The 14,061-nt window shown below is 39.4% G+C and overlaps 1 protein-coding gene across 2 annotated transcripts in view; it reads left to right on the top strand.

The window, feature by feature from the left end:
* Positions 1-13,684, top strand: part of LETM1 (leucine zipper and EF-hand containing transmembrane protein 1) — a 32,095-nt gene extending 18,411 nt beyond the window's left edge. Inside the window, exons 6-14 of one of the 2 annotated variants that reach the window (XM_061359825.1) lie at positions 249-452; positions 1,373-1,492; positions 2,101-2,232; positions 2,797-2,976; positions 3,518-3,673; positions 5,686-5,820; positions 6,387-6,577; positions 8,570-8,708; positions 9,737-13,684. In XM_061359825.1, the coding sequence (XP_061215809.1) occupies positions 249-452; positions 1,373-1,492; positions 2,101-2,232; positions 2,797-2,976; positions 3,518-3,673; positions 5,686-5,820; positions 6,387-6,577; positions 8,570-8,708; positions 9,737-9,886 (1,407 nt within the window). In that variant the 3' untranslated portion in view covers positions 9,887-13,684. Of the gene's footprint in view, positions 1-248; positions 453-1,372; positions 1,493-2,100; positions 2,233-2,796; positions 2,977-3,517; positions 3,674-5,685; positions 5,821-6,386; positions 6,578-8,551; positions 8,709-9,736 lie in introns of both variants that reach the window. The other variant, XM_061359824.1, reaches the window with a different exon arrangement.
* Positions 13,685-14,061: the final 377 nt, after the last annotated feature.

The following is a 14,061-nucleotide window of genomic DNA, read 5'->3' as shown; positions in this document are numbered from 1 at the left end:
ACAGATACATCTAACTTCTGTCAGTTTTAAGTATATTATGCAGTGTGGCTGGCAATTATCAATGACATCAATAGTTTTGCCTTTTATAATAAGTTGGTTGTTGTTATAAAATTTCTTCCATGTCTTCCTTGTGTCCTGTTTCCTATCCCCAACGTACTTGACAAATGAGGTGAATATCTTTATTCACAATAATGCCAACAACAGCATTTGCTGTGACAAGCTTTGTGTGTGCTTGTTTTTTCTTACAGATCAGGGAAACTGGTGAACGACCCAGTAACGAGGAGATCTTAAGGTTCTCGAAGCTATTTGAAGACGAGTTGACTTTGGACAATCTAACCAGGCCTCAGCTGGTGGCACTTTGTAAATTGCTGGAGCTTCAGTCAATTGGGACAAATAACTTTCTCCGCTTTCAGCTGACTATGAGGTTGAGAAGCATAAAAGCAGATGACAAAGTGAGTCATTCTAAAGAGGCACTGTTTGATAATTCTGTTGCCTAAGAGTAATGAGTGTGTGTGGATATACATGTCTCTTTCTAGGAAATTTCCTTTGTTGTCTCAATTGTCTTATTTTTGAGCTAGCTTGGAACATAAAAGCTTGAAGAGCTTAAAATCAGAAGTAAATTCGGAAAGAAAAAGGTGACTTTTTTTTAAATCTGCCATTAATTACAATGAAAGTAATTATGTTACAAAGAAAAGCATTTCTCTGAAAGTATAATTTGTAAGGGAGCTGTTAGAAATACTGACTTAGAGATTGACATCACCTTTATGTAGCTGTTAAGACTACAGTATGATGTTTGAGCAAGTTGGATGTTGGAGCTGTTGAAGTAAATCCAGAGGAGGCCACCAGGATGATCGGGGACTGGAGCACCTCCCATATGGAGACAGGCTGAGAAAGTTGGGGCTGTTCAGCCTGGAGAAGAGAAGGCTGCGTGGAGACCTCATAGCAGCCTTCCAGTATTTGAAGGGGGCCTACAATGATGCTGGAGAGGGACTCTTCATTAGGAACTCTAGTGATAGTACAAGGTGTAACAGGTTAAAACTTAAACAGGGGGAGTTTAGATTCCTGTGAGGGTGGTGAGGCACTGGAATGGGTTTGCCCAAGGAAGCTGTGAATGCTCCATCCCTGGCAGTGTTCAAGGCCAGGTTGGGCAAAGCCTTGGATGACATGGTTTAGTGTGAGGTGTCCCTGCCCATGGCAGGGGGTTGGAACGGGGTGATCTTACAGTCTTTTCCAGCCTAACCCATTCTCTGATTCTATGCTCACTGTTTAAAAAGTGGGGCTATTTTGTGTCACCACAGCAGCCTCTAGTGGCCGTTGTAAAAATATGGACTCTGGTTCTTACATGTTAAAGTTTATTTCATTCTTTGCGCAGCTTATTGCTGAAGAAGGAGTTGACAGTCTGACTGTTAAAGAACTGCAGGCAGCTTGTCGTGCCCGAGGTATGAGGGCTCTTGGTGTGACGCAGGAACGTCTCAAGGAGCAGCTTAAACAGGTATGTTTCTGCAAGGCTGGATACACAAATCTAACTTCAGTTGCTAGCTCTGATTTTTGTGATGATTCCGAGAAGTCTTTTTGCTTCTGTTCTCATTAAAGGCTTTGGCTAAAACAGTCTTTCTCTTTAGTAAGCTTTGTCATTTGTACTGTGTAAGTAAGTTGTAGCAGTGGGCTTTTGACTGGGCCATGATGTTTTGATCGTGCAAATAGATACTTAGACTTCAACATATCCAAAATATGTTTGCAGTTTTGGCAGGTTTTGTTAATTATTTGTATTGCCTTGTAAGAACTTTTCTCCAAGTAGATCAGTTCTTTGTCATTTGGTGTTGTCTGCTTTAGAGGAAGATGCATGTAAAACAAAACACTTTTTTGAATAGTCATTCAATACTTTCTGAAATACTTCTTTAGCCAAAATATTTCATGTATTTAAATGAAATTACTGCAATTCTTAACTGTTTAGAACCTGTAGTTTTCATGTCAGGATAGTGACTGATACATAGTGGCTAAAGAAAAAAGTATTTACTACTTTGTGTGTGCTTCATTTGAGCTGTAAAGAAATAAAAACATCCAAAACTTGAAGACTTGTTTTGTGTATTGCATTTATAGTGGTTAGATCTCCACCTGAACCAGGAAATTCCTACTTCGTTGCTGATTTTATCCAGAGCCATGTATCTTCCTGATACCCTTTCTCCAGCTGATCAGCTCAAAACAACACTTCAGACACTACCAGAGAGTGCTGTAAGTATTAACATACATGGTCTGTAACCAACTTTCAGTGTCATTGCTGAAAATCCATTCAGAGAATTAGATGCTCTTCTTGGTTCCTGTCTTTTTGTTGAAAGCTGAACCATGAGTTGGTTTGTTGGAGTGACTTTTGAACACAGAAGTTGGCTTATATGTGGAGGATTTTGAGAATAAAGCAAATAAAGGCAGTATTTGATTGCATGACTGCAGACAGGCATAGTGTAAAAAGATTTAGCATACACTTTTTACTTACATAAACAGTCTATGCTCTGGGCAATATAAATACCTTAATACATGAAAATGATGATGTTGTGTAGAGAGAAATTATCTGAGTAGATAATTGGTAGTCTTGAGAGAAAGAATGAAGAACGTAAAGGGTTTCAGGGTAGAAAGTTCTGTTTTCAAAGAAATAGGGTAACTTTGGGGGCTGATTAGCTGTATTCATTAGTATACCTGTACTACCTATCTCAGTAACGATATATAAACTTTTTACATAATGTAAACATACACATATATACACACATACAGACTTTAGCAGGCTTCTTCCATTATTTTTAGGCCAGAGAGGCTCAAGTCAAAGTGGCAGAAGTTGAAGGGGAAAAAATAGATAACAAAGCACGTCTGGAAGCAACACTTCAGGAGGAGGAAGCTATCAGAAAAGAAAATGAAGAAAAAGAGATGGAAAGGTTGTCTGAAGCTGTAGAGAAAGCCAAAGAAACACTTCAGGTTGCAGCTGCGGTAAGTTCTGCCCTCAACTATTGAGAATATATGTCAGTGATATAAAAACTTACATGTTGTAAGTTACTGCCTCTGTTCTGGGTGTTACCTGCATGAAACTGGACTTCAAATCCACATATGAAAGATGTGGGAGAATGTTAAAATAGTTTGCAACCCGGAAGGATTCACTGTGAAACAAAAGATTGTCTCAGTCTTACATATGTTGGATTTCTCTTTCCTCTTTATTAGAGTAATAGAAGCCTTTTTATTCTTCTAGCAAAGGTGGTGGGTTTTTTTGTTTATTTCCTCCACTGTAAAAGCTGTTGGCCTGCTTTACTAGTGAATTAAGCCTCAGGAGCTCGCAGGCATAGTTCATTAAGTGCAAGTGGGTATTTTAATGTGAAACCATTCAGTATGTTACAGTTCAACACTGTCTTCTCATGAAAGCACCCCAGTCTACTTTGGCAACTGTTCCTATTTTGAGAAGTTGTTCTTTACTGATGTTAATACAGATAATGTTATCTTTGTTTTAATTAAAACTTCACGGGTCTTTTAAATTCAGAAAGATGTGGAATCAGCAGCAGATCTTGAAGCAGCTACTCTGCAAGTTCAGAAAAGTCAGATAGTTGTGGATACTGAACAAAAACTGGCAAAGGCAGAGATGGTGATGCACTCGGAGACACTGAAAGATACAGCACCGGTATTGGAAGGCATTAAGGTAATCTGGATAAATGTACTTTTTCATACTCTTTAATGTAAAGAATCAAAGCATCCCTGTAAGAGCTGTGGTAAGTTGCTTGACTGTCTTTCAGTTTTAATCCTCTCACCCCACTCTGTCACTGAAAAACAGCTAATGAGTAGATTGCAAATTCTTAACCACCAGTACAGAAGCTGATGTCAGCACAAAGCATCTCTGGTGTCTCCTTGATCTTTCTGTGTTACTGAAAATAATACGCCTATCTGGGGGGACATTTGTACTGGCTGTAGATGTAATAGATCTGTGCGTGTTTAATCTGTGTATAGTTAACATTCCTGACTGTCTCCTGTAACATCTTCATAGGTGAGCTTAGGAAATGTGGGTTAGATGAACGGACAGTGAGGTGGATCAAAAACCGGCTGAATGGCAGAGTTCAGAGGGTCATGATCAGAGAGTATAATCAAGTTGGAGGCCTGTAGTCACTGGTGCTCCCCAGGGATTGATACTAGGTCCAGTCTTACACAACTTGTTTATCAGTGACCTGGATGAAGGGGTGGAGTGGCCCCTCAGCAGGTTTGCTGATGATATGAGGCTGGGGATAGTGGCTGATGCACGTGGAGAAGGTGCTGCCATTCAGCTGGACCTCAGTAGGCAGGAGGATTGGGAAGAGAAACCTAATGAAGTTCATCAAGGGCTAGCGTAGGGTACTGCATCTGGGAGGAAGAACCCCAAGTACCAGTGCAGGCTGGGGATGACCTACTAGAGAGCAGTTCAGCTAAGAAGGACCTGGGAATACTGATGGATGAGAAGTTGACTATGAGCCAGCAGTGTGCCTTTGTGACCAGGAGGGACAGTATCCTGGTGTGTATCAGAGGAGTGTGGCAGCAGTTGAGGGAGGTGATCTTCCCCCTGTACTCAACCCTTGTGAAGCCACATTTGGAGTCCTGTGTCCAGTTCTGGGCTCCTCAGTACAAGAATGATGAGGAGCTACCGGAGAGGGTCCAGCAGAGGGCCACAAAGATGATCACGGGTCTGGAGCATTGCTGTTATGAGGAGAGATTGTGGGAGCTGGGTCTTTTTAGCCTGGAGAAGAGGAAACAGAGAGGGAATCTGTCATGGTTTAAGCCCAGCCAGTAAGTCAGAACCATGTAGCTGCTCGCTCACCGAAAGGATGGGGAGGAGAATCAAAAGAAAGTAACTCCCATGGGTTGAGATTAAGAACAGTCCAGTAACTAAGGTATAGTACAAAAACACTGCTGCTACCACCAGTAATAATAATGATAAGGGAAATAACAAGGGAAGAGAGTACAACCGCTCACCACCCACTGACCGATACCCAGCCCGACCCAAGCGGTGATCTTACCCTTCCAGGTTACTGCCCCCAGTTTATATAGCAGGCATGACATGCTGTGGTATGGAATACCTCTTTGGTCAGTTTGGGTCAGGTGGCCTGTCTCTGCTTCCTCCCGGCTTCCCCTCCTCCCTGGCAGAGCATGAGACTCAGAAAGTCCTTGGTCAAAGTAAACATTACTGAGTAACAACTAAAAACTCGGTGTTATCAGTGCTGTTCCCAGGCTGAAAGTCAAAACCACAGCACTGCACCAGCTAAGAAGGAGAAAAATGACTGCTACTGCTGAACCGAGGACAGTATTTCATGAATGCTTATAAAATATTTCCAAGAAGGATGCCAGGAGGATGGTGCCAGACTTTTTTCAGTGGGTGCTCAGCTACAGGATGAGGAGCAGTGGCCATAAACTAAACCACAAGGAGTTTCACCTCAACATGAGGAAGAAAACCTCTTCACGTTGAGGGTGGCAGACCACTGGAACAGTCTGCCCAGGGAGGTTGTGGAGTCTCCCTCTCTGGAGACATTCAAAACCTGCCTGGACATGTTCCTGTGTAACCTGCTCTGGGTGGCCCTGCATTGGTGGGGGGTTGGACTGGATGATCTCCAGAGGTCTCTTCCAACCCTAGTGATTCTGTGAAAATCACCAATGTGTCTTTTACTCATGTATATGTATTTTCTGTTACAGGGTGAGGAAATCACGAAGGAAGAGATCGATATGCTGAATGATGCTTGCGCCAAGCTGCAGGAACAGAAAAAATCATTAACAAAGGAAAAAGAGGAGCTTGAGGAATTGAAGGGCGATATCCAGGAATACAATGAGGTGAAGAATGGGGCATGGAAGTTCTTTTTTTGTTATTTCTGTTCATGTTTAGTTTTAGCATAAATGGTTTACACATTTAAAGATGATCTTGCTTGCATGTCTGCGAGCCTGTAGTTAGTAGCTGAGTGAATGAACTTTGTATGGGACAATGCAGAGCCTCGTTTGTATAACGTGTTTAAAGCCTAGTTAAAGTCATTTGAGTAGTTCCCACCAGATGAGAAAATCCTGTTCCTGCTTGTATTCCCAGGGTGGCTAGGCTTAACAGGGGCTGTATGCTGCAGTTCTGTCTCGTCAAACATAGATGTCATTATTACAGGTACTTCAAGTTAAGTAAGATGAATCTTACCCAACCATAAGAAAGAGGTGGAAAATAACATTTAAGGGGTACATGAAAAAGGCAGCATTGTTAAAAGTAGTTTTTCTAATTCCAGTTTGGCTTTATAGGGGTTTTTTGCATTTCATTTGCATATAGCTCCTGTCTTGAAATCCTAGTCAAAGTCAGTAGTGTCTGTTGTTGAGAATTTACCCTGACAAAAGTGTTTCTCTTTCCTGACCATTTGTTTTAGGATTTACAAGAGATAAAAGAGCTCTCTAAAACTGGCCAGGAAGAGGCAGTGGAAGAGTCAAAGGCAAGCAAGAGACTGACCAAGAGGGTGAACAGAATGATTGGTCAGATAGACAAAATTATCAATGAATTAGAGACAGCTCAGAAGACGGTGGATGTACGGCTGCAAGGTGCTGATGGTCCTTCTGCTGGGTAAGTGACTTGAGAGCACTGAATGTGTCTCTAACTGTTCATTCTTGGTTTTGTTAGGTGTGTGACTAGAAGAGAATTAGCGAGTGAGTTTGTTATTTAGAATGTTAAGGTAATTTATTTTAGAAATAAAATTAGCAAAATTGTCCTGTAGATTTTCTCTCTTCTAAGATATGTTAAATACAGTTGAAATGAAAAAGGAAAGGAGCAGGTGTCATTCCCCAGATGCCAGTCTTGAGGGGTTCTAAATGTCAAAGTGTTGATGAGTATCTTACCATCCTGTTCACACCTCTACCCCTAATGGTGGTGCAGGTGAAATCATATCTTTAGTCATGCTCCTCACACAGTAGGTTTGCCCTGTGTGATGGAATGAAAAGGCACACAACAGTGTGGTAAACGCATTCATGTTTGTTCTTTAGCAGTTAAGGTGACAGTGACGAAAACTATTGCAGTAAAGTCTGTTCTGTGTCTGGAGAGAAACAAAGGAATAGGTCTAATTGAAGTCAGGAGATAATTTTACGTAGTCCCTTTCTGACAGTTTGCTTCGTTTCAGTTTGCTTCATTTCGACTTTAATACACTTGCAGCTTTCTGAAGAGAGATCTTGAGTGATAGCTTCATTGCAAAATGCATTTATCAGCATTTAATGTTCCTGGAGAGTCTGTCAGGCAATCATGTTGAAGGGTCATATATTGCATCTTGAAGGCACTGAAAAACACTGTGACAGTAATTCTCAGAGTTTGTGCTTATGAATGCTATATTCATCTAGTTTATGCTTGCACCATTTTATGCGATTCCTTAGGAGAGCTTCCCAGATCCAACAGAGCATTCCTAAACATGAAATACGGATTCTGCTTTTGGTGCTTTTAAACTTTGGGTTTTTTTTCAGTCTCCAGAGCAAATGGTCATTTGTTTCAAATGTTAAGACTAAGGCAGTTATAGGAATGGTGCTACAGGGAAGTTTTGATCCAAACTATCCAAGTTTGTGAATGTAAAATACAATATAAAATCTGCTTGTACTGACTGTAGTTATACTTTATGTAATGGATGGGTTTGTGGATAATTTTTTAGGTGATTGTGGATGACTGAAGATCATTAGTTTAAAGATTGCTTAGTTATTCAAGGCTTGGTTTATAAATTTGAAGTTAGTGCCTCACCAAGCCATTGAGAGCCATAGAAACAACACAAGTCCAGAACATTTAGTGGCAGCTTGAGAAATGCTCCTGGAGTAAAAGTCAGTCTGTGCCCAGAGGTTAGGACCCAGTATGGAGCTGGGACTATACTGATAAAGCCCTCTTGTTTCGTATTTACTGGGTTCACTGTCTCCTGCATTTCATCTTGAGCTGTGCTGGAAGGTGGTTCTTCAAATTAACAAAAACTACATAGGCAAGCAGAGGCTTTAGGTTGCAGAAGACAAGACAGTTTTAGCTTAATGAGATCAGTAAGCAGACAGTGGGAATGTCTGAAACCTGCTATTCACAATGTCAGGTTTAGTCCTTTCTTCTAAAAAGTCCCTTCGTTGATACGAGCAAATGAAATCTATTAAAACAAAAGAGCTGACTTGCTGAAGCAGTAAGTTCTCAGCTTTTGTTTTCATGTGACTTGCATTTATTTTTTGTAGGCCAGCCTCTCTCAATCTAGAAGGATGGCAGGTGCGTGGCACTGCACCTTTGTTAAATGGGGCAGGGGGCTGAAAAGACATTAGATGCACAGAAACTGTGCTAAACTTAATTTCACATGACTACTGGATACCTGTATTTGTGCAATAAAGCTTGAGGAAACCAAAAGCCTGAGATTTGGTGGTAAGCTGCAGATTCATTGGAAATCTGTTTGCTTTTCAGTAGCTCATTTTTGCTGTTTTGCACTGTGTTCAGGATTCTAAAGAAATACTGTTTTTACTAATCACCTGCCGTGTAGTGACTTTCAGTACTGCTTTTTGTCAACTTCACTCCTTTGGAGTAACTGCTTGCCATGTACAGACTGTGCTTGCTCTACAGGGAGAATCTCGTCAGTATTGCCGAGCTAATTAATGTGATGAAGCAAATTCAGAAGATTCCAGAGGAGAAGCTGACCAGGATTGCAGAGACACTAGATGAAAACAAGGATGGCAAAATCGATATCAATAACGTTGTTAAGGTAAGTCTGTGGACTGCTTAAAGAAAATGAGGGTAGCCATCTTTCAGACGTTATGCCTGTTCTGACTGAAATTCATATTGCTGTCTTTGGCATGAGTGATGCCAATGAGGTTTTTGGTAATGTGCTGTAAATAGATCTTATAGTACATAGTAGCATCCTCAGAATTTATATGGCTATTCGGTGGGAGAGGCAGAGGGGACGAATAGTCTTTATGCTGCGTGTGTTACCCACGTTACCTTTAAAGCTGTCGGTTTTCCTGTATGCCTATGTCAAGTTCTGTAAGATACGGTAATTTTGAGTCAGAGGGAGGATGGGAAGGAGCCTTAGAAGAGCTACTTTAGATATCACTATTAGCCACAGTCTTGATATCGGTTATCCTTTAGGATGACATCAGTTATCCTTTAGGATGGCTGTAAATGACCTATGTTCTTTGCATGATTTGTTCTGTTTTCTTATTTTGCAGAACATTCTTAGGGTTTTTTTGCATTTCTCCTTCATTTTGTTGTTTCTTTTTTTAGAGATGCCCTAAAACTTACTTCCTTGAAAGTAATTTTCCTATTCAATACAGAAAGAGCACTTAAACTATGGCCAGTTAGAAAATACAGTATCAACCTTTTGAAACACGTTTTCCCTTTCCACTGAAGGTGTCCCAGTGGCGATTATCTGTTGCTCTAAACAGCTGTTGTGCATTTAGCAACGTAGGTACTACTCAATTCTGCATATAATGCAAAATAATTGTAGGAACTTGAGGAGCTGTGCAAAGAATACATTTGTACAAAAAGCTTTATAAAGGAATTTGGAATGACCTACTAAGTTCTAGATCATTTGCTTTAAGTTTTGTCTTTTAAAAACTGGAGATCTTTGAGGCACTGGTTGTGGTTTAAATTTGTGTTGCATGTAAGGAAACAATGCAGTATTTCTTGAACATGAGAAAAGTGAATGCTTTCTTGTCTTAACTCATGACAAGAAAATGTCTCAATCATGTAAAAACTAAATGGGCTCTCAATTTCATTTTGTGTTCATTGTAGGTAGTAGAACTGATTGACAAAGAAGATATTGATATTGGCACTGCACAGGTTGCTGAGATTATGGCACTGCTTCAGAAAGAAGAAAAACTGGAAGAAAAAGAGAAAGCAAAGGAAAAGCAGGATAAAGAACCTGTGGAAGTAAAGAATTAAGCTTCAGAATCTGAAGCTAACTCCAACTGTAACCAAAACCTTGTATATTTTTCTGTGTCTAATGGCTACATATTACTTGAGCTTTGTGATTATGGGAAATGTTTTAAGCTGATCCTAGTAATAAATCATAGATATGTTTTCTGACCTATGGAATGAAATTTCCGTTCATTAGAGAAGTGATTCACTGTCATTCCATACAGATGAAAACAAAGTACGCTTCTTTAGCAGTGCTCCTGCCCACAAAAATCATGTATTTGCACTCTTTGTTGTGGTACAGTGATCCATTAAACTTGCAAGTTTGCTGGATAAATTAAGTGTATCTGTCATGGAAAAAAATGTTTCTCATTCAGTTTGTTTCATCATTACATGGGGCCCAACCTTGCTCTGCTTCTACCTTTTGGCTTGTTCAGGATTTAATACAAGCTTCCCCTTCTGTCACAGTATTGCATACTTCGCAACCTGTTAGTGAAGAGTGTGTAGCTTCAGTAGCAGCTCTTTAGAAATCTAGAGTTCTGTTTAAGCTAAATATCACTCAGCTGTTGCCTCACTGACAGAGAATGTGGCATTCTAATCACTTCTATGAATTCATGAATGTTGTTTTCTTTTTTTGTATTGAAGGGGAAATCAGATTTCTTTTTCCCTAGAATGGAAACTTCCCATGAAGTTTGCTTCTTACGGGTGCCTTAAATTTCTTAAGACTAGGGAGTAGAGCATGTCACTTCTGCTCAAAATTCCATGAATTACTTAAGCATTGGAATCACAGGAGCCTTTCAGATAATTCTGGAACAGAATCCATCACACAGTAAAGTGAGTTAAAGTGTTTGTCTAAATAACAAAATGAAAATAATTGTAAGGGGAAAATGTCAGTTGTGATCTTGTTGCATATATTCTTTTTAAATGCTTTTATCTTGGCACATGTGCTTGTTTTTCATCTGATAATTACTTACATCAGCTCTCTTACCTCTTAGTTTTCATCTCAGGTATAAAATAACTAGCCAGGTATAGTGAAAGTTCATAAATACTTTCATCTCATGGCCTCGCTTTCTGTGCAGTCAGCAAGTCATGTCTGGAATTGCCAGTGCTTTGATTACATCATTAGCTTTCAAATCAATTGGTTATAGATACTGTCTTTAACTGTGTGATTAGATACTGACAGTAAGTAAAGGTTTACTCATTAATGTCTGTCCTTAATAGTAAATTTTGACATTTAAAATGCTAATTCTGGGATGTTCCATAGGCTAAATTTTCCACTATTCCTTAAAATCTGTTATCAAACACACCCAGTGTGACTTGAACCAGCAGGGTTGTAGTTTGGTTTTCTGTTCTGCTTTTATTTTGCACTCAGTATTTACAAAATATGTGACCATTCTTCACTTTGTGAACACTGTGGAGAGCACATCTCACAACAGCTCTGTTCACAGTGATACTGAGGTGGGCAGTCAGTACTTAGTGCTTTTAGTCATAGGTGCATACAGTCATAGAAAATGTTGACTCCCAAGCATCTTTCAGCATAATTCCATGTTCAGTATTTCTCTAGATTGGCTAAATTATTTATAAAAACTTATTTGAAGTTAGTGGAACAAAAGAAGTTTTGACAGTCTCATGGCTTGCATGATGGACCACTGTAATTAGTTGTTTCCAAAGCAAGATGTACAGTAAGATGTACAGTACAGTAGAAAAAAGGTCAGTGTTTAGTTCAAGTATTGAGTTAGTATTCTGTACAGTTTGCAGAGAAAGCTGCTTGCAATAAGTAAGATCCTCCTGAGAATTACTGTAATTGTATCTGAAGTGTAAAATTGCAGTGACAAAGCTGAAATTTCACATCAGTACAAACCTTTGCAGTTAATACAGCCCTAAACAAGGGGCTGTTCTCTTCCTTGCAAACTGAGATTAACTTGGAGATTTCAGCATGAAAGACAGTTTGTAAATTGTGAAGATAGGACTTCACTAGGTGCTGTGTGAAAAACACAACTTTGCTTAGATGAAAAAAGTAACGCAAATTTCACAAAAACGTGATTTAAAACCTAATTTTATATTGTATAATTTACCATTAGAATTCATGGGCTTTGAAGCGTGCTAAATTCTGCAGTTGCGTGTCTTCAATTTGAAAGCAATACATAAAAATCTTACTTGACATTCCTGCAACACAGTAAAAATACTCTAGGATTGTCTGCAACCTTCCATGGAATATCAGAAACCCAAGAGTTGTATGTGCTTGAACGCACACATTTAAATAGGGAAGTAGCAGAAAAAGCTGTTTTCAGAGATTTTCTTTTTTTTTTTTTTAATTAAAAATTTTGCAGAGCTTTAACTGTCCTTACAGTAAATTGCTTGATTTTAGGATATGGGAGTTCAAGACTTTTTTTCTGCTGTTCTTTTTCTGTGTGTAATGGTCATTTAAATTTCCTGTGGATTAAATAAGAAGGGAGCGGGGAGCGAAAAATAGCTATTTTTTTTTCTTTTTAAGTGAAGAATGTCCTCATTAAAGTAATTGTGATTCATTTATTACACATTTTTAGCTTTCAGACTTGTTTGCAGTTTGGCATCTTGGGCAATTTTAGCAGGTTATATGAAATGCTTTTAAATGTCAATCACAGGTGGCAGTTTTCCCCTGATACCCGAAGCGTTTAGAGGGATGTATGCAACAACCATAGCAAATACCTTCCTTCTGATGCTGAAAGCAGGCAAACCCATGACAGCCGGACTTGAGCTTCAACACATTCTGCAAGCTTAAAGCAGTGATTCATGCTTCCCTAGGTTTGAACCGTCCCGAGCAGCTCTGTCCAGGTGCTACAGATAGCTCCAGCTTGAGGACTAGCTGCAGCTAACATGCTTTGTCATCCCTTGTGTTGACCAAAAGCCCAGAACCTGCAGTACTTCCAGAGAAAGGATGACCTCCGAGTGTACAGTAACTGGTCAGAACGTGTTTCGTGAAGGAATATTTAATTGGGAGATGTAAATATTTGTTTAAATAATTAAAAGGATGTGAGAGATTTTGGTGACCTTGTGACTTACACAGGCAAAGCCTCTAAGCTCAGAGTGAGGTAAGCGGTAGGACCAGTGTCAGATTCAAGAAGATGAGATTTTGATTATAAATTATTTGGGGGTAAAAATATAGAACATATAAAAAGCTTTTTAAAAACTCTTTAGCACCAGGGAAGAGAAGTAAAAAAATGATGTAATTTATTTTCCCCCTCCAAGCAAGCAGGATATAGTACTTATTTTATTGGAGAACTTGTTTCCATTTCATGTAAGCTCAGAACGTGGTTTTTACTGAGATTTTCATCACTGTCTGCGTGCTGGAAGAGTGAATCTGCCTGCAGATTAAGTACCAGGAAGATAAATCAATAGGTGATGTTTGTCAGCAGGAGTGCATGCAGGTAGAGATTAACCTTTTGACAGGATAGTTGGTACCTTGAACTTAAATAGGCCTTGTCTGGGTGAAAGAGTTACACCTTTTATACAACTCCAAAATACTTCTTGTAACTTTCTATCTACCTACCTTGCTAGCCATTTAAACTTCAGCATGTATTTAAATACTTTTAAATTGTTTATATCAGATTATTGGGTATATTTAAATAAAATAATAATCCCATATTCTGTTCTTTGTATGTAAGCCAAATTCTGCCTTTCAGTTGAAGAATTTCAGCCCGTGTTACAGATTTAAGTTGAAAATCATTTATCTGTGCTCTGAGCATACTGGTCCTGTGTTTGCCATAATGCACTATAAAATTTTTAAGTTAATTTGGAGCTTGTGTCCTTTATTCAGTTATAATAAATGTATCATTTTGAAACCTAGTATCTCCATTATTTTTCTGTTGCTTTTGATTATTCACTGTGAATTTACTGCTGTTCAGATGAGATGCTAGTCACAGAGATGGACACTGATGACTGCTGGAACTGAAATGTTTGGGGTAGAAGAAGGCAAGTGAATGACAGGTCTTTAAACTGGGGTGGGGTGTGTTGTGTGGGAATTAGGTGTTAATTCTTGCTGAAATCCCCTTGATGTGGGACTGCTTGCCTGGTGTCATGAGTTGTGCTAAAATATTCTAACTATTGTACTGTAGGTATGAAAGTGGGGAGCAGTGTGCTGCTTATTTCTTCTACACTTTTCATTAGACCAGGTTGCTTCAAGCCCTGTCCAACCTGGTCTTGAACACTGCCAGGGATGGGGC

The sequence above is a fragment of the Neopsephotus bourkii genome, unplaced genomic scaffold (assembly GCF_033783945.1).
Source record: "Neopsephotus bourkii isolate Nb327-2 ecotype Australia unplaced genomic scaffold, CSIRO-AGI_Nbou_v1 NB_994, whole genome shotgun sequence".
Taxonomy (NCBI): domain Eukaryota; kingdom Metazoa; phylum Chordata; class Aves; order Psittaciformes; family Psittacidae; genus Neopsephotus; species Neopsephotus bourkii.
This window is presented reverse-complemented; position numbering and strand designations above follow the sequence as displayed.